A 19,958-nucleotide genomic window follows, 5' to 3' on the forward strand; every position below is an offset into this window, starting at 1 on the left:
CCACGGGACAACATTATACCAGATGGTTGTCTTGTGTATAAGCAGAGTTCTTGTTTTTGCACCAGGAATGTCATCTTTGTCAGAAATGGCGCACTAGAAATGTCCAATATTATTATCATACTGCTAATTCCCTCACTTACAAACGAGATGTCAGTCCCTGCTAATGACAGATGTAGAAATTCACCCAAAGCTGTCTGGCTCCAAACACACTCTGACGTTTAATAGAAATTTAATACTAATCAACTCACTGCATTAGCGCAGACGGTATCCTGCTACCTGTAATGTACTTACAGACTACTTTTACATTATAGTTGGATTACCAGCATGCCATAGAGCATGATTTCCTAGACTTGATTAGATTAAAGTTAGAGGATATTACGAGGGATTAGTTAGGATGAAAGACATCTTTGTCTGATAAAGCTTTACTGGTTATAAAGTATTTTAAAGGATTTGGGTACTTTTTCAAAATGTCCACAGATTTACATAAAACTTACAGGGATTGAAGATAATGATAGTGGAAAGCTTCCTTTCAAATATTACTTACTGATGTGCTGTAGTTTTTGTGAAATGAGTAAAACAATGTCATGAAAATACGTTTTTACATGGTCATAATTTTCGTCTCATGAGACAAAAATTATTTTCATGACATTGTTTTACTCATTTCCCCAAAACTACAGCACCTCAGCACGTAATATTTTCAGGGAAGCTTTCTACTATTATTATCTTCAAACTGTGTAAGTTTGGTGTAAATCTGTGGACATTGTGTTTTTTGTCCTAGAGAAAGTACCTAGACCCTTTAAAGGGAACGTGTATGTTTGGTAATCACTTATAAAATAAATGGCATTAAACAACTTACTTGGTTAGAAAGTACAGCAGCTTTTGAAAGTGTAATTCAAGCATTTTTGATAATCATTTCACTTTGATGTAATGTGGTTGTAGAAAAAGGAGTCAGTTTTTTCCCCAAAAAATTGAATCCCAGAAACATTACCTAGAGTAACATCTTGTGTTTCCAATACGGATTGTTATTCCTGCATCGACATTATTGTTATTTTTCGGCGATATCTCAAAAATGGGACACCTCTTGAAATGAATTGTCACAGATCAGTTTAATTGTATTTATCTACATTTATAAAGGATTAAAACAAACAAACGGTTCCACAAAAGTGATACAATTTGTGATACAATTTTTCTGTACAAGTTTCAGCTTCATTAAAAGTCAAGTTTTTGGAGAGAAAAGTGAAAAACACAGAGCAAGATTTCTAGGAGAGTTGTGTAAATTTGTTGTGCTACATGCTAAAATAAATTTTGGCTCAAATATAAAATTGTTTTTGGTAAATTGTTTTAACCCTTTTATCAAAACTACAGCACATCAGCAAGTAATATTTTAATGGAAGTTTTCTACCATCATTATCTTTAAACTGTGGAAGTTGAATGTAAATCTGTGGTCATTTGTGCTTTGTGTCGTACACAAATCCTTAAATGAGCAGTGAGAAAGAGCAAGAGCCAAGTCCATTACATCTTGTTTTGTTTTTATCTCCTACTACGAGAGAGAGAGAGAGACAAAATAAATCTATAATTCATGGGCACATCATTTATTAAAAACGGGAAGGGCCTGAGCCAATGACGTCAGCTCCCATCATGCCGGCCTATCGATAAGTTAACGTCCACGGTGACGCCATTAACCGAAGCCAGAACGTTAGCCGACCATCTGTGATATTAGGAACGTTCGTGGAGTGTTTATCAAGGGACGGCCATCAATACAGTTTAGTTTCATGGCTGTTTTACAGCTTCGTTTAAAATACCAAGTAATATCAAACTGAAACGGAGAGCATTCCATCGGACTAAAGTGAAATACCATCGCCCAATGAGGCTTCTATTTTTTTATACTGTAATGTTAATTCCTTCTGATGGATTTGCTGATGGACAGCACAAAGATATTCTTTAATTGGAACTTGATGAGTTTCGGAATGGGAGGTTTGTTTAATATTTTTACCAGAACAAAATTGATTATTCAAAATTCATTTTGCTTAAATAAAAAAAAGTACACATCTGTGATCTGGGCAAAATAACATAGAGCTAAGAAGATACATGTACTGTTTGACAAATTTCTTTGCTAAGCAAAAATTGAGTGGTGCACCAGTCACAACAATCTGAACTTAATGTAATTTTGGCTGGTAAATTAAGCAACTTTTTGTTTTGCTTCGCTAGTTTTTGTGATTACATGCTTTATGAAATTTGGCCCTGGTTGGTCCCAAATATGGGAGTGTGCACCAGATGTAATAAAATCAATGGACATCAAGTTATTTACCATCGATTTACACATACTTTATGCTGTATATACATTCTATGTCTATTATAAACATTGAACATGGTGCTTGTGCAATATGTTCATCTATGCTGGACCCAAGGAATGTGCATGATGGGAATATTCATTAATTATGCATTCATAATACGAACATCCTCAACACTGTCTGTTGAGACATGTTAGACGTCACAACCTTAATCCCAGGTGGACTGCCCTGAGTCCTGGCACGAAAGTAACGACGTGTACATGTAGTGTCTGCGTATACATGTATATGTAAGTAGCAAAAAATTAATACAACTGTAGATAAATAAACAATTCTTCATTTTGAAGGGAGGGTAGATATACCTTAGATAATTACTTCCAAAAAATGTGAACATGAAAACTTAGTTGGTTTAATAGCACTGCAGCTGTTGAATCTTTATTAGACCGAGATTTTATTTACTATCAAAATTAGAACTCGGTTTTATCGTCTGAACTGTTTCATTTGAACAAAACACTATGAGAAGATTGATCTCTTCTGTTTTATGGGCGATACTCAGCAGGATTGAAAGATATTTGTAAGACTCATTTCAACATTGAGCGTCATTCTTATAAGACAAAGATGTTGAATTGAAAACAAAACAAAAAACAAGACCATCAGACTTGTCCTGTCTTGAGTTTACTGGCCCAATCCTGAATTCACTCGCTTCTGGACTGTGTGGTCCAGTGTAAATTTCAAGCCCCTGGTTTGGTTCGGACCATCTTGGTCCTGGAATTTTGAATACGGGCGAGATGTGCCAAGTCTGTAGATGACATGCACCCTTTAATTCAACATCACTGCTAAAACCTTTGACTACAGCCGCAGCCATAGGCAAGCTTTTAGATACAGTCCATGTTGGCCTTTAGTCTACTGTTACATGTATAAGTGCTCCACACAGTAGAGCAAATTTTTCCTTCAATATTGCTGCTTGGAGTATCGTCGTATGACCTTTCCTCAATTCTTGCAAGTTGCCTGTTGAAATGTTTGATAATCCATTATCATCGCTATGGCTTCTACTGAAATGCTCAAAGTACTTTAGTCAATGTTAAAGGCACTGGACACCTTTGGTAATTGTCAAAGACTATTCTTCTCACTTGGTATATCCCAAGATGCATAAAATAACAAACCTGTGAAAATTTGGACTCAATTGGTTATCGAATTTGCAAAAGAATAGTGAAAGAAAAAACACCCTTGTTGCATTACTTTGTATGCTTTCAGATGCCTTGAAAAAGAAAACTTCAAGCTTTAAAGTTTTATATATTTGAAATGACCTCTTTCTCAAAAGATATGTTACTTCAGAAGGAGCCGTTTCTCACAATGTTTTATACTATCAACAGTTCTCCATTGCTCATTACCAAGATCGTCTTTTTTAGTAATTACCAATAGTGTCCAGTTCCTTTAAGAGTGTATTGTGAATATTTATATGGAACTAACTGAGCCCTTGAACCTGTGGCTTGTTATGTACTGCTGGATTATGTTTCATAAGCGCCTTGAACAGTATGAAACTTCATCCTGATGGAGCCAAGATTATTGTCAATATCCTTTTTCTTAGTGCAGAAGAAAGGTCTTGGCTGAATACTGTGGGGGGGGTGGATGTTTTGCATCTTTGTTTCGTTTAAAGGGCATGTGTGTACAGCATTTGTCAGATAAACAATATCAGCCTTCAGTTTTGATTTGGGGTCTAACAAAGAAAAATGTTGTAGAGCTGGATTTGAACCAATGACCCCCCTAATTAACATTCCAGCACTCTACCAACTGACAAAACTAAAGTTGACTACTTTATGCGTACAGAGCTGTCAATATTATTTCATTCTGGCACTATTATAATGAGTAATTACAGGCGTGGTATTTGATCCAACTTAAAGTCTAGTTTTAGATTTTTTTTGGCACCTTGGAAAATCAGGAAATTTGTCATTAAATTTGTGAAAAGTCTACGCCATAATGTGTATGAAGGTCTCTGAGCCCATGTACTAAATCAAATTGTCCTACTGTTTTTCCAAGGACCGAATATCATTTATTTAAGACAAAGTTAAAAAAGCACACATTTATTTTTTGCAATAGCCTTCAGTACTTCTTTCTGTAACAACTAAATTTTGCTTTTGTATTTACTTCACATCTCTATTAACTTTTACTTCTCTGTTGTTTTCATCTCAAAGCGCATAGGGACTTCTCTGTGATTGTGATATGCGCTCTATAAAAATGGTTCATTATTATTATCATGCTTGTAATTAGTTCCTACACACATACATGTAGGTCACTCCTTGAAAATAAAAATAATAGTTTTGCCCACCAATGCATATTGAGACCTTCTACGAAAGGTCACTTAGCGAAAATACTACGCTTCGAGATAGGTGACTTTGTGAAACACAAATGTCATCCACACATCAGAACTGCGCACGCTGTATCGCTTAGTATATCATTGGAAAAGTGACATCTCTAGAAAGTGTAGGTGAAATGACAAAATGGCTGATACGTTGTTAATTTTTGGTATAATTACGAAACCATTGCATACCGTACTGAAACTTGCTGAAAATGTTTACAGTAATGAGTATTAATTATTTTGTACGTTTGTTGGATTTTTGACAGATAGGTCACAGGGTACAAGCGATGAATATATGCATCATATTAGAGTTTTTTGGTTTCTGTTTTTTTCTCTCTTCAGTATTCGCTTCAGACGGACATGGCACGCCGTCAGCTGGAGTATGAGGCACGTCAACTACGGGAGGTAATGCAGCAGCGTCTGGGTGCGTCGGATGACATCGGAGCGAGACACGAGGCCCGTATGCAGCGCCTTTGTCTTATAGAACGTGAGATGCAGCGTCTGCAGCAACGTCGGGAACGGCAAGAGGCACAGGTTGGTGCTGTGACTTATTACCCCCCCCCCCCCCACCCGACTTTTTGGCAGTGGTTGCTGAATGCGCTGCATCAACTTGCAAACCCTTTTAAGGTGCTACATAAATCGATCTCATACATCTTTAAAAATTCAACACATGTCTTGTCCTTATGCAGCATACAGCAACAGAGTCCAGCATTCTCCTGAAGACGCTTGAGTCATTAACCACCGGTCTTTTTCACAGCCAACACTACTCATAATTCATATAGTGCTACCGCAGACCTCCCTTAGTTGTACTTCCACCATGCTAAGTTTCAAAACATACTTAAAACCTGTCTTAGAAAGTGTTTCTCTTTTCTCCAGCGCCGTGAGCACATTACTAAAAGACTTCACAGCATATTTTTTTCTTTTTTCTTATGATTAAAAATTATACGAGCACAGATCAGGAATGATTCTCAGTCATTCCGAATGATTTCAATTCAACCTTATCTGCAGATTGAAGAACACTCTAAGATGTATCGAAGCCTAAACCACATTGAAAACAGCTATATTATGTAGTGGCAGAACCATATGCAGTAAACAAAATGGTACTCTATTGCTTGTGCTAAAAAAAAAAAAACTCCTCAGGCAGGGAAATGTATTAGCAAACCAAATAACTCCCAGTAGATTTTATAATTTATCTGCCATCACTTGGAACCGAAATTAGTCCAGTGTTTGGGCCAGCCACCTGCATGTAGTCGCTAACCGCTTCCCTCTAGCGATAAAGGACTAACTGCTCCAGCCCCAAGCCATAGAACGACCCTTATTGCAGGTGAAACGAGAGGGAGAGAAGGGGGGGATTGTGTGAATCTAGACCCACTACCTCTGACGATCTCAGTCTATTGGGACACCCTGCTAACTGTCGATCACTGAACCTTCACGTATGAAGCCAGTTTTTATCTGATAAAAATTGTGTCTCCGGGCTTTGGCCACTCCAAGGCGTGATTGACAAAACACGAAATGAACTTATTGGAAAATTTATCATGCAGCGTTTTTTTAGCAAGGTTCTTCTGTTGGCAACAAATGGCAAATAATAAATTCTTATGCAGCGCCCCTTAAATGCAGGTAAAAGCAACCAGGTAGAGGGGGGATTGTGTGAATCTTGGGCCCTCTACCTCTGACGGTTTCGGGTCTACCCGAACACCCTGCTTAACTGTCGATCACTGAACCCTCGGGTATCAAGCCAGGTTTTATTTTATCTGATTGAAATATCACCAACTGGCACTCCCCTGTTGTGTTGGATTTCATTTGTCGTCTCCGGGCTGTTGCCACTCCAAACGTGAATGACAAAACCCAGAATGAAATTATTGGGAAAATTATCATGCAGCGTTTTTTTCGGCAGGGGGTGTTCTGTTGGCAACAAATGCCTAATAATAGATTCTGCATTGTAATGTAATGTCATGATATGTATATCGATATGTACATGTATTTTACAATTACAATGTGTACATTATTAGTTTATAAACATGTTCTTGCTGTTTTTTCTTTTGCCAACCAGTCGCTAGCGAACGGTCGGCGTGTGAATGAGTTATTATCTTATTGTAGAGATAAGAGGTTCTATTATTATTTGTTATATATATACATGTAGACATTTATTTAGTCTTAAATTCTGAAAAAAAAAACAACTGTCAATGATGGGTGTGTTTTAATAATTTTGAAGTGACAGAATTAACAAAAACAATTAATATCAATAACTAATATTATGTTTCCTACATTTTGGGTAAATCAGCTATATCAGTATACGTACATGTATGTAGGGAGTAGATTTAAATTAAATGAATTTATCACTAAAATAAATGTAGAATATAATAATATCAGTTTAAACAGCTCCCAAAACCAATTTCTAAAATCAAACAACATTCTAGTGTAAACAAGCTACCGAATGCATTTTTAACCCTTCGCCAATGTTTCTTTCTCTGCAGGAGAACTCCGGTAATGCCGACAACCACAACTCTGTGAAGCACGAGCCCAATGCAAACACCGCCGGGAATTCAAACTCTCCGAAGCACAGCACCCACAATACCCCGGAGACAAAGCCCAAAGAACCTAAGAACACCTACATCAACCCACCGAACGGGGTGAACCTGTCCGCCTTGTCCGGTCTGAAGACGGAGGAGAGCGACAGCCCGTACGCTCACCTCTCCGCCGATGGTACGGTGCAGCAGATCGTCGGAGCCGAGGCGCAGCAGCAACAGCAGGGTTACTCTGGACCTGCAATACCGCCCACGATGCTGCATGGGACATGGCCGTACGTTGGTGGAGCCATGGCTATTCACCAACGCCACATTGTTAAGAGCTCCGCTAACGCCACATCGTCATCATCCGAGCAGGAGACATCCAGCGTGATGAGCTTCAGCAGTTCAGCCTGTTCCTCTGGTCAAGGTCGAAGGTTACAACCAGGTCAGCTAGGGGCAAAGGTGAGAGAAAGTTGAACTTGCATGAGCTAAACAATTTTGATACTTGGTAGTGGTTGATCACGAGCTGAAAGCCAAGCACACTGGATTTAAGCTCTTGTGTTTCTGAACTGCAAAGTGTGGGTTTGAGTCCCAGTTGTGTCCCTAAATATTGTCATACATGTAGGGCCGTTGCAAAACCATGGTTTGGGGTTGGGCTTGGGCTTGTGTGTTTCCATTTGAAGCTCCATTAGGAAAGTGCACAATTTTTATGTAACTAGCGCAGCCTAAGCCATAGCCTAAGCCCCAATGCCTAGTTAAGCCCTAGTTTGTGAAACGGTGTTAGTGTTTTGACTTTGATAATGGATGATATTGTTTGTTCTTTCCTGTTAGGTTGAGATGGTGTATTCTCTACTCTCCATGCTGGGTACACACGACAAGGATGACATGTCACGTACATTGCTCGCCATGTCTAGCTCTCAGGATAGCTGCATAGCCATGAGGCAATCTGGTAAGTTCACTAGTCACTTTCAATTCATACGGCTGATTTTAAGCAGAAAGCCATCTGCTTAGTATTTATAAGTTATGTGCTCAGCAGAACTAAGCAAATAAGTTACTTGATGTACATTTGATATCCTTGTGTCTGAGTCATTGGTAGTTTTGTATTGGCAAATAAATAATAAAAATTAGTGAATTTTGACAGCAACTCATTTTATAAAGCAAAATTTTTCAGTTGGTGGAATGTCTAGGCGCGTTAATTAAGCGTCGATGGGGATAAACAGCTCAATCTGAAATTGTTCTGAGGTGGAAATAAACGTTAGTTGGGAACGAAAAGAAAACATCTGACTTACATGTAAAGCAGCATTTCAAAATAGTTTTCTCTCGGGTCTACCTCTGTTTGTAAGATTACATTTTAACGTTCCCCTTTTTCATTTTGAATTTGTTGTCAGCTAACCTCTTAGAAACTGATCAGTCATTTCTAATCAATACCATTATTATCACGTTTGATTTGGACTTCCAAACTCCAGGTTGCCTACCTCTCCTGATCCAACTGCTACACGGACCAGACAAGGACTCTCTCCTCGGGGACACACGAGGGAGTAAAGAGGCCCGAGCCAGAGCCGCTGCGTCCCTCCACAACATAGTCCACTCCCATCCCGAGGAGAGATGTCGAAAGCAGGAGGCCAGAGTCTTGCGTCTCCTTGAGCAGATCCGAGCGTACTGTGACTCACTCAGAGAGACCGAGGCTGAGGATGGGTCAAAAGGTAAATCGAGCATAAGCTGAGATGCTCCAGTCACTTCTAAAACTATTGGTGATTAAAGTATTGAAGGACTGCTTACACAAATGAGTTCAAAATGTTGTTTTCATTCTATTCAAGAAAATAGGGAGACCGCCATTTTATGAGGCTAGATATCTCAGTTGGTAGAGCCCCGACACGATAATCTAGATTTTGTTGGTTCAAATCCCGATCTTGTAAATTGAGCATTCCCCTAAGGTGAATCGTACATTTTGGTGTGATCCCTGGCTATACGGCAGTTTTTAATGAATGACTTCTGACTGGCACTTCTAAATTTAGATATTTAGAAAATAGGGAGATCTCCAACATAGGGCTTGATAGCTCAGTTAGTAGAGCGCAAGCACATTAATCCGAAGGTCTTTGGTTCAAATCCCGCTCAGGTCAATTTGTCTTTTTCTCAAATCTTTTAAATTTACCCAGTCAGATTCCCTGTGGTATATTTTTTTGTATAATTAAATCCCTCAAACAATGATATACATTTGTAGTCAAATTCTTTGGATCTTTTTGTCTCTTTAGATTGTGCAATTGACACAAATCCAGGACCAGCAATGGCGGCTCTTATGAAACTCTCATTCGACGAGGAACATCGAAGTGCAATATGTCAACTAGGTAAGCGCCGTTCAATCAATAAATAGATTATATTGAAAATATCAACTGTTAAATGACAATACAACACACATAAACAGGTGTATAGAGTGTAAAAAAAACTGTCATAGTGGAAATACATTAATAGAGGGAGAGGGGGACAGAGAGCACACAGAAAAAGCAAGTGGCAAAAACAAATTTCTTCCTCTTCTCACCTTTGATTCTGTTTCCAACTTCTTGTTTGAAACCTTGGAGGATCGTGGCCTTGTGATCGGCTCAGCCTGGCCCTTTATTGACCACGACCTTGCCATATTTAGGATTTGTTATCTCATCAATTTATGTTCTCTGTTCATTTAGGTGGTTTGCATGCCATAGCTGATCTTCTACAAGTGGACTATGAATCCAACGGCAATACAACAGACCAGTATGCAATCACAGTCCGCCGCTACGCCGGGATGGCCCTCACAAACTTAACCTTTGGAGACGCAGCCAATAAAGCTCTCCTCTGCTCCATGAAGGGATGCATGCGATCCCTCGTGGCCCAGCTTGCCTCCGAAAACGAGGACCTCCGACAAGTTGCGGCCAGCGTACTCCGGAATCTCTCCTGGAGAGCCGATCTTGCCAGCAAAAAAATCCTCCGCGAAGTCAGCACCGTAGGAGGCCTTATGAAATGCGCGTTGGAGGTCAAGAAGGAATCAACTCTCAAAAGTGTGTTGAGCGCTCTGTGGAATCTGTCAGCGCATTTCACGGAGAACAAAGCTGACATCTGTGCCGTGGAAGGTGCCTTGGAGTTTCTGGTTGCCACTCTGACGTACAAGAGTCCATCGAGAACTTGGGCAGTAGTGGAAAACGGCGGCGGGATCCTTCGCAATATTTCCAGCCACATAGCGACGAACGAAGTGTACAGACAGGTGTTGCGCGATCATAATTGCTTGCAGGTGCTGTTGCGCCATTTGAAATCCTCCAGTCTGACGATTGTCAGCAACGCCTGCGGGACGTTGTGGAACCTGTCCGCCAGGAACAAATATGACCAGGATTTACTCTGGGAACTCGGTGCGGTGAGCATGCTCAAGAACCTGGTACACTCCAAACATAAAATGATCGCAATGGGAAGTTCGGCAGCCCTGCGGAACCTTATGTCGGCCCGCCCCGACTTACTTAACACGAGCGAGAACCATAAAGAGGGACCTCCGACCCTGCATGTCCGCAAACAGCGTGCCCTGGAGGCAGAAATCGATAAGAATCTCAGGGAGACCTACTCAAGTATGGAGAAGGACCGTCACGCCTTGCAGCGTCGGATACCCGTCCGGAATCAACACCGGTCGCCTCAGAACTCTGCTGATTATTCCCCAGTGCCGCAGCGCATCGCAATATGGAACCCTCAGCAGTCCCCAACCCATGAACTTATACTGAATCAGCACCGGGAACGCTCCCACTCCCCCACTCCACGACAGGCCAACTCTAGGGAAGGAGGAGGGTCTAGCCAGCCTGCTCATCCCAGAGACCAGGATGTAAGGAAGCTGAGCAGTAGTGGTAGAAACGGTTCTGATGTCGAACCGAATCGAACAGACGAAGGGTCTCAGAACTCATCAGGCACAGGATCTTTGGATAGCAACCACAAGCGGCAAACTGGGAGCAGCAGAATTGCTCAGGTAAACAAGTTTACATCACTCTGTGAAGGGTTGAGCACATGAACTTGATGTTGATTACCACACATACAATGTATTGTAGTCAGTGTTCTCCACATACTTATTTTGGGATTGCGGGCCAAAGTTTAAGGCCGCCCTGCCAAAGTATTGTCATACTGCCAATAAATGTTCAAACATTTGGATTTTTGGATCTCATCAACTTGAGCTACTGGAGACCAAGGCCTTTCATTGTAAATCAAGATATCTTTTAAGTTTTGTTTAATTACGTCCAGTTCTTGCAACACAAATTGTCTAATTTTTGTTTTGAGAATGCTCACCAATAAAGGAATGACCTTTTTCTATAATATTTCATAACTAAGCCTAATATTTTGTTTCTCTGATGTATTTGCCGACAGGTGATGCAGGAAGTTGCCATGCATGCTGGGATTGACGCACCAGGAGGTCAACAACCACAATCAACTCAATACACAGATCAACAGTCGCAAGAGAGCAGTGATAGAGAAGCACCCTTACTGGCCGGACATCAACAGGGCCAGCAGCCGAGCGCTCACCCGAACTCGTACAACTTTGGATTCCGGGAGTATGACTCCAACGCACCACGTAGGGCTTCCAACGAGAGCATCAACAGCATCAATAGTGACATTTACCCCATGGGGGCACACGCAAAGCAGCCCTACCCCAAACAGCAAATGGATCACTCCCATTCCATGGACGGAACCTTGAATGCCTTAGATCAACACCAGCGACACAAAGCGATGTACCACCACATGAGTCATGGTGATACGGGCGCGAACATGGACTCCACTATCAACTACAGTTTGAAATACTCTGATGAGAGTCTAACGCCTGCCCCGAGGGCAGGAAGTCAGAGGGAGGAGAACTATCAACCGAAACAATTGGATTGCGGACATTATAATAAGCAGAGCAACAGCGAGGAGAAGAATCTGTCTAACCACGAAAATCAACCCCAACCTGTGGTGCTCTGCCAGGAGTGCAATACCCCACACATGCAGAGGGAGGGGATGGCGGTGGGCCACGCTTTCGTTCCCCCGCCCCAAGCGGACAGGAGTTACCCGAGCAACTACTCTGAACCGCCCACGATACAACGGAAGATGATGCCGATAAATGACCCCTGTGGGCGTGACATCGGCAGCGACATGAACGATGAAACACCCGTAGATTACAGCCGTCATAACTTGCCAGGACATCTGAGGTCTAGATTTAATGAGGACGATCACGAACATTATTCTAGTGATCAACCAACAGATTTCAGTCAACGCTACAACACAGACTTGCCAGAGGCCACAGCAGAGGGGATTAATTTTGTCCAGACGTCCCTTACAACCAATACAACTGGTAACATCTTCATCAGCAACAGCGACAAGTCAGACATTTCAGTCGGTAACCCGACAGATAATAACTCCTCTAAAGATAACAACTCACAAGACCAGACCGATCTCTTACGGAGTGATAGTGTGGAAACCTCAGCCTCAATCAGTTCGACCCAAACTGCGATCTCCAGAGCCCATGATGACAAAACCCAGATGTACTGCGTGGAAGACACACCAGTTGTGTTTTCTCGCTGCTCATCACTGAGCTCATTAGACAGCAATGAGGTTGATCGTCTCCTTGACTGCCAGGAGGAGGACCTCAGCCAGTCACAGCAAGACTTTGAAAACCAATCCAAAGACAAGGTGCAAGAGGAACATGACGGAGCTCCGAGCATGGATGATTCACTTCAGATTCTTCCAAGTGAGATTCTTCCGAGTGAAATGCCACCAAGTGACACAATAGAATCTGGTCTGCAGACACCGGCGAGCCTCAACCAGGTTCAAGATACACCTCTTATATTCAGCCGCTGTAGCTCTGTATCCAGTCTGAGCAGCTTTGAGGTCCAGTCAATCTGCGATGACCACAGCTCCTGCTACAGTGACAGCCGTCGTACGAGTGAGGTGGTCAGCCCCAGCGACCTACCTGACAGTCCGAGTCAGACAATGCCTCCAAGTCCCAGACGCAATCGAAAGCAAGCACCCATTCAGGTTTCCTCATGTGATCCTGAGACTGTAGGGATGCTTCCAGAGTGCGAAGAGAATCTTTTGACGTATGCCACGGAAGGTACGCCCGCTGACTTCTCTTGTGCTACGAGCCTAAGTGGCCTGACCATTGATGATGATGAGAAGGCTGTAGCTACACGGCAAATTGATGACGATGAAAACAACCGAGGCTCATCGGATACAAATAACCCAAGAGAAGTCAGAAGAGATCATGAAGTTGAGTGTGAGGAAATTTCTGAGAGAGAGCAAAGTATGCTTGATGAATGTATTAACTCGGCCATGCCACCCAAAAAGAGCACGTTGTCCTTAAAGCCGAGTAAGATTAGAAGCCGTAATGTTGTGCCAGTGCGGTCCATCAAGGCTCCACAGCAAAATGGAAAGCATGTGAGCTTCAGCCAGCAAGTTTGCAGCCAGGAAGCCCCCAACTCCTATGCCACAGAAGACACACCAATCAACTTCTCTACAGCTACTTCTTTAAGTGATCTGAGCATTGAGGACATTGACATCCAGACGACTGGAGAAGGAAGGCTTCTGGTAAATAATCCGTTGTCAAGTAGTGAGACGTCTCCAGACACAACAACAAAACAAGTTGGAAAGGCTGAGGAGATGAAATCTGAATCCAGTTCAGTCATCAATGATGCTGAAGACTCTATGCTTGAGGAGTGCATCAACTCGGCCATGCCCAAGGCTCGTTTGAACAAACCAAGATCATCTCAGCTACCTAAGCATCGTGGAGCAAAGGGTCTTTCTAAAATGCGGAGCCCCAAGCCCAGTGGCCTTCCACGGAAGAGGCTCCCGTCTGCTGGAGTAAGACACAAGAGTCCGTCGCCAATACCTGAAATGGGCCCAGAGTATCAGACTGCTTCCAGCAGCCAAGAACGGGTCCAGCAGTGGCAGAATGGGTTAGGAGGAACCTCGGACTCGATGAGAGCTTTTTGTACCGAAGGAACTCCACAGCAGTTTTCCACCGCGACATCTCTTAGTGGCCTCTCCATGGACTCACATAACCAGGAAGATGTCTTAAACGGGAATGTGACGGCACAGGTAGAGGAGCATGAACAGGCCAATATGAAGGAACAAAAAGAAATTGTCAAAGCCTCTCAAATAGATTCCCCGAAACAGTATGCCGTAGAAGGAACACCGATGTCTTTTTCCAGAAATGATTCACTAAGCTCTCTCAGTTGCGATGATGATGCTGACTTATTCAAGGCGAAAAAAGACCTAAAGGAAAACACAGATTCAAAAGAAAGGGTTAGACAGCGGCAGGATGAACGAGGTACTCCCGCAGCCCGTCCACAATCTTCACCAGCTAGGAGTCTCTCAAAGCTGCCACAACCTTCTTCAAAGATTGCTCAACTGAGGAAAAGACCAGACAACAAATCAGGCATCAATGTAAACAAATTCAGTAATGCGGAGCAACCATCTCCAAGAGGACAGCTCTCAGGCCAGAGAGTTAGCAACTCCAGCTCACCTTATGATTCGCCGCATGTATTCAACATGGAGGGAACTCCCATGTCTTTTTCAAGGAATGACTCCTTGAGCTCTCTAAGCTGTGAGGAAGATGCCGATCTCCAAACTGATCAAACAAATATCAAGTCTAGATTTATGTCAAGCAACCAGGTTGATCAAGCCCAAGAGACTGCTCTGAATGACCAAGCAGCTCGTTCAAGATTTGGTAGACCAGCACCAAGGAAAGGAAAATCAAAGCAAAGTGATGACCAGGACATTGACAGCGGGCGCTCACAGTCTGCAGATACCCCTGTCAAGTTTTCTGTCGAGGACACCCCAGTTTGCTTCTCCAGAAACTCAAGTCTCAGCTCACTGAGTGATGAAGATCAGGATGAAGAACAGCTCGAAGACGAGTCGCCAAATCAGGATCCGTCTCACACGAGTGTCTTTGCCGTCGAGGACACTCCCCTGTGTTTCTCTCGGAACAGCTCCTTAAGCTCGCTGAGTGTGGAATCTCTGGACGGGGAGACGAGTGCTAGTGAGCAGGCACTTCTTGACGAGTGCATCAGCTCGGCAATGCCACGCGGTCAGGGAAAGAAATCCAACCGAAAACAACGCTCCAGAGTCGGCAAAAAAACAGAAACAGAAACGGGAGACTCGGGCTCTGATATTGCAGTTAATGAGGAGGTAGAGGAGTCACAATTGTCTCCCCTGTCACCATCTGAAGATGCCAGCTCTGAATTTTCTGAAGTAACTGAGCAAATGCCGGAAGAGGTCAAACCACGTCGTGGCCCAAGGATAACTAAACCAGGTGAAGGAGCGGGGAACTCACAGCAGGAGACGGAAGACAAAGGTGTCAGAGGAAGAAAGAAGACATACAAAAGTCCGATATCAAATGCATCTCGTTCGGTGACAGTGCCAAAAAGTGTCCAGCCATGCAAGACACAACCAAAGGTTGGTGTACAGAAGGGTCCCAAGGTGAATGCAACCAAGACCACTACAGCAAGTGTGAGAAGTACTACTCCAAATAGATTGACGCCTAAAGGTACAAACACACCAACTAGAAGCACTACCCCAGTCAGAGCTGCCACCCCAACCAGATGTGAAGCTAACTCTCAAGGAGTGACCACCACCAAACCATTACCTATAAACACAGACACTTTCACAAAGAAAAAGAACTTGGTAACTTCTAGGAGTATCACACCACCACGGAAGCCAATACAGTTAACAGCAACAGCAACAGCAACCAAGAGTCTTGCAAATAAACAAGCATCTTCCAAGCCACAGGCAGGAAGTAAAGTTACCCAGCCGTGCCGTGATCCGAGTCGGTCAGTTCCTACAGCAAAATCAAATTTGTCTTCTAAAAGCTCACCCAGTTCTTCCAGAAACACTTCCCCGTCTTCGCCGGCCAGTCGGTCTCCACGGGGCTCTGTCAGCAGTGTTACCTCCCGCACAGGACCGGCAGCCAAGAGCACCTCACTGAGTCCAGCACGGAGTCCTCTGTCATCAAGGACCACCTCTCCTAGTCCTCATACCACAGCCAGCACCAGGAAACCATTGACAGGATTGACGAAAACTGCAGCAGGCCGAGGGTCTGGGACGACATCACCCGCACCCAAAACTGGTCTTTCAAACCGAAGTTTATCCCCGAGAAATAGTGTCACTGGAGTTCCACAGAAAAATTCCTCCCCAAGGAGCAGCTTATCCGGGCCTGGATCAAGGAGTGTCTCACCCCGCAATAGCGTTTCAGGAAGTGGTGCAAAAACTACTTCCCCAAGGTCTAGCATTTCAGATACATCTACTAGGAGCCTCTCCCCAAGAAACAGCATTTCGGGTATCCCAGCGAGAAGTGTTTCGCCAAGAAACAGAACACCAGGGAAGGCCCCCGTGCGAAAAGCCAGTAGTTCTCCAGGCCCAGCTGAAAAGAAAACCAATGGTAATCCAGGCCAGGGAGATAAGAAAGTGAACAGTTCTCCAGGACCGGGAAACACTAAATCTAACGGTTCTGCAGCCCCAGGCGATAAGAAAGTTGGTGGTTCACTGATCTCAGGAGAGAAGAAGGCAACTCTTGTAAAGGCAAATGCTGATTCAAACGAGTTCTTTCTGAGCATAGATTCACCAAGACCATTGCTGGTGAAACAGTGGACATTCACTAAGGAGAGTGCCTCGCTGCCAGAGCATACTCCAGAGAACAACGTGGAGAGTGCCTCGCTGCCAGAGCATACTCCAGAGAACAACGTGGGGAGTGACTGTGAGGCTGACAAAGCTTTTCCAGAAATAGCTGAAAAGGAAGAGATCATCGAAGAAAACGAAGACGTGTTCAGTCCAGACGAGCCTGCTGAAGAGGAATGTGTCAAGGATGAGGATAAGGACGCTGAAGAGATGACTTCTCCTTCATCAGCCGGTGGTGGGTGGAGAAGGATATCGGTCGACAGTGAACAAAGCGTCTCTGACAAAGGGCAGAAACCGGCAGGTACCACCAAGACGAAGCCATCTTGCAGTGTTAGTAATATACCACCAACTTCACGAAAAACGCCCCTCAGTGCTGTGAAGCCTGCTGTAAAAACAGTGGTAACAGAAAGGACTTCCATAAGAACTAATCCCACAAAGACAGCCCCCAAGTCTCCGGCTTCGGTTCAGAGGTCTAGAAAAGAAACGCAACCAGCCCCTTCGTGGAATAGCAGTGTGACAGCTCCGAAAAATTGGGGAGGTTCTAAAGGGCGATCCAGTAGTCCCTCTACAGGAAATGCTAGATCACAAAGCCCACTGACGAGTAAAAGTCGATCGCAAAGTCCAAAAGTGGCAAGGGCTAATTCAAGGGAAGAGCAAGGAAGAAATTCCCCAAAGTCCTTGGAGAAGCCGAGAGACCTCTGCAAAGAATTTGACATCCCTGTAAAAAATTATGGAGGAAATGTTACCTCGCCAGTTTCAGCCTCAAGCCAAGATGGTGTTTGGGTCAAGAGAGATGAATCGACAAGGGCATCCACACGTAGTATCAGCTCTATTTCAAGGCAGAACAGCTCCACTCATAGTTTACAAAGTCAAACCAGTCACACAGGGTCGGCAAGAAGTGTGAAATCCTCGAACAGTGTGACGACGTCAACAAGTTCCTCTGCTTCCAAACACCTTCAGAATCAGAAACAATCCAGTCAGGTTGAGAAACAAAACGCCGCTATTAAACAGGGCAAGGAGACGGCGGACAAAAAGGCGGACAAGAAGAAGTTTTCTTTCCTGAAGTTGAAAATAAAAGGGAAGAAAATGGAGGCTGATGACTCGAAACAGAAATCAAAAAGCGACAAGAAGAGGAAGGCCCAAGGGAAGGGGAAAGGTGGAGATCCTAACCAGATTCTGAGCCCGGAGTCGGACTTGACAAGTCCAGAAACGGATCATGAAGGGATTACACTTGATCAAAGACTGGACCATTTAGGACCTTGGAACAGCGATGATAACATTGACAATGAGGTAATGCCGGATGAGTTCGTTGAGTGGGACAGTGAGACTGATATTTTCAAAGAGGAACTCCCTGATGAGTATCTGTTTGAGAGTGGCTCTGAAGTCCCGAGTGATTTGACGAGTCCCGACAGCCCCTGCAAAGGTGCTTATCAGATCGAGAATGGCAACCGCACGGACGACAGCCCTTCACCAGAATTCAAACAATTCAGACTGGAAAATCGGTTGAACTCCTTCATCCGAATGGACAGTGCCGAGAACGAAGGTGACTCGGAGAGTACACACTCTGCACCCGTCATGGGGGAGACGAAGAACGGCCGTAGCAAGAGCGTCTCGGACGCCTCTCCGATGTACACATCAGGAAGTCAGTCTCCTCCACGGCCGCAACGCCTCCGACTTCCTAAGAAGCCATTCGGGATAAATCGTAGCGACAGCTCGCCCACCACCGCCATCCCCGTCTTGGTGTCGCCCTTCAACTACAGCCCGAGTAAGCGGAGTCAGAGCGAGCCTCAGAGTCCGGACATGGCTCAGCGGCGATTCCAGACCCACCACTCCTACAGCTTTCAGGAGTCCAGGGACTACGCTCAGCGGTACGGACGCTACAAGCAGCGACAAGATGGCCCCCAGGAGGAGATCGGATGCAGTAGTGAAGATAGTGATTTGATTAGCCCTACTTTATCATCAAGGGTGACTACGGTATGAAGGCCAATCAAATCCAAATACCTAATGGTAAAGCAGCAATTTTCCATTGAAAACTGGTAAGCTACTTTTTTCATAGAGGTTGGCCCAATTTCATAAAGCTGCTTAAGCACAAAAGTTAGCTTATATGCAAAACAAAATTATGCTAACCAGAATAAGGATAACAGTCAAAATACCATGTCAGATGTATCATTTGTGACTGGTATCCTGCTCATTATTGATAAGCGAGAATTTTTGGAGCTGTCGTTTCTGCTTAAGCAGCTGCATGAAATGAGGTCTGCTGAGCACAGAACAATGTTGCTTAGCAGCATCGGGTCAAATGGCCATGTAGTGTATGCACACTGTACATGACTGTATTCCTGCTCTCTATTGTGCTTAGCAGCACAGGGAAGTTTTGGGCCCATGCCATATTTGTAAGCAGTGAATTCTGCATTCACTAAGCAATATCGTGATGATACAACTTTAAATTTTGCCAAGATCGTACAAAAAACATCAACGTTAAAAGCTTAGATGTACAAAGGTTAAAAATTACATGCTATCGAACATGCGTTAGCAATCAATTTGTATTATTATTATTAATAATGATAATGGCATGCACTGACAAAGCGCATTGTGCTAAAAGCCTTCTTCTTTTTTTTGTATAAGTTATCACACAAGCGCGAGTGGAATACGAAAAAATATAGCGCTTCTGCGTCCCATATCTAACAAGGCCGAGTTGGATATGGGACACAGACACGCTATATTTTCCGTATTTCCACAAGCACGCATGTGATAACGTATTTATCTTCAGCAAACTTGACGCTTGGAAGCAGGTAGTGATATTAGCCGTGCAATATAGGTTTTTATCACCACTCCATTCTGCAAATCTGATTAGAGGATTAGCGCTTACTTCAAGATAAAACTGTAAATTTCCCGCCCCAAAAATAAGTGTGCAATGTTAAACAGTTTGACCTTCTCTAAAACCTCAAAACTGCATTTGTTGTGTGTTGAAGAGGGACCCCAAGTCAAGTTGAGTTTTGTGATGCACTCATTTTCCAAAAGGTTGAGTCCTCTTGAAAGTGTGGGAAAAGTTACAAGACTCTACCTTATGTTAAATGGTGTAAAAATATGATTTAGTTAATACTCCTTTAGAGCGAAATTGGAAACATATCCTCATCGAACAGCAAAAACAACTTGGTCTGTACC

The 19,958-nt window shown here is 43.5% G+C and overlaps 1 protein-coding gene across 1 annotated transcript in view; it reads left to right on the top strand.

Moving 5' to 3' along the window:
• The window catches only part of LOC117287800 (adenomatous polyposis coli protein-like), a 40,070-nt gene extending 20,605 nt beyond the window's left edge, over positions 1–19,465 (top strand). The window contains exons 3-9 of the mRNA XM_033768321.1: positions 4,987–5,178; positions 7,119–7,613; positions 7,983–8,100; positions 8,618–8,854; positions 9,404–9,496; positions 9,830–11,124; positions 11,517–19,465. Coding sequence (XP_033624212.1) covers positions 5,005–5,178; positions 7,119–7,613; positions 7,983–8,100; positions 8,618–8,854; positions 9,404–9,496; positions 9,830–11,124; positions 11,517–18,776 — 9,672 coding nt within the window. The 5' untranslated portion in view covers positions 4,987–5,004 and the 3' untranslated portion in view covers positions 18,777–19,465. The remainder of the gene's footprint in view (positions 1–4,986; positions 5,179–7,118; positions 7,614–7,982; positions 8,101–8,617; positions 8,855–9,403; positions 9,497–9,829; positions 11,125–11,516) is intronic.
• The last annotated feature ends 493 nt before the right edge of the window (positions 19,466–19,958 follow it).

The sequence above is a fragment of the Asterias rubens genome, chromosome 3 (genome assembly GCF_902459465.1).
Source record: "Asterias rubens chromosome 3, eAstRub1.3, whole genome shotgun sequence".
In the NCBI taxonomy this organism is placed as follows: domain Eukaryota; kingdom Metazoa; phylum Echinodermata; class Asteroidea; order Forcipulatida; family Asteriidae; genus Asterias; species Asterias rubens.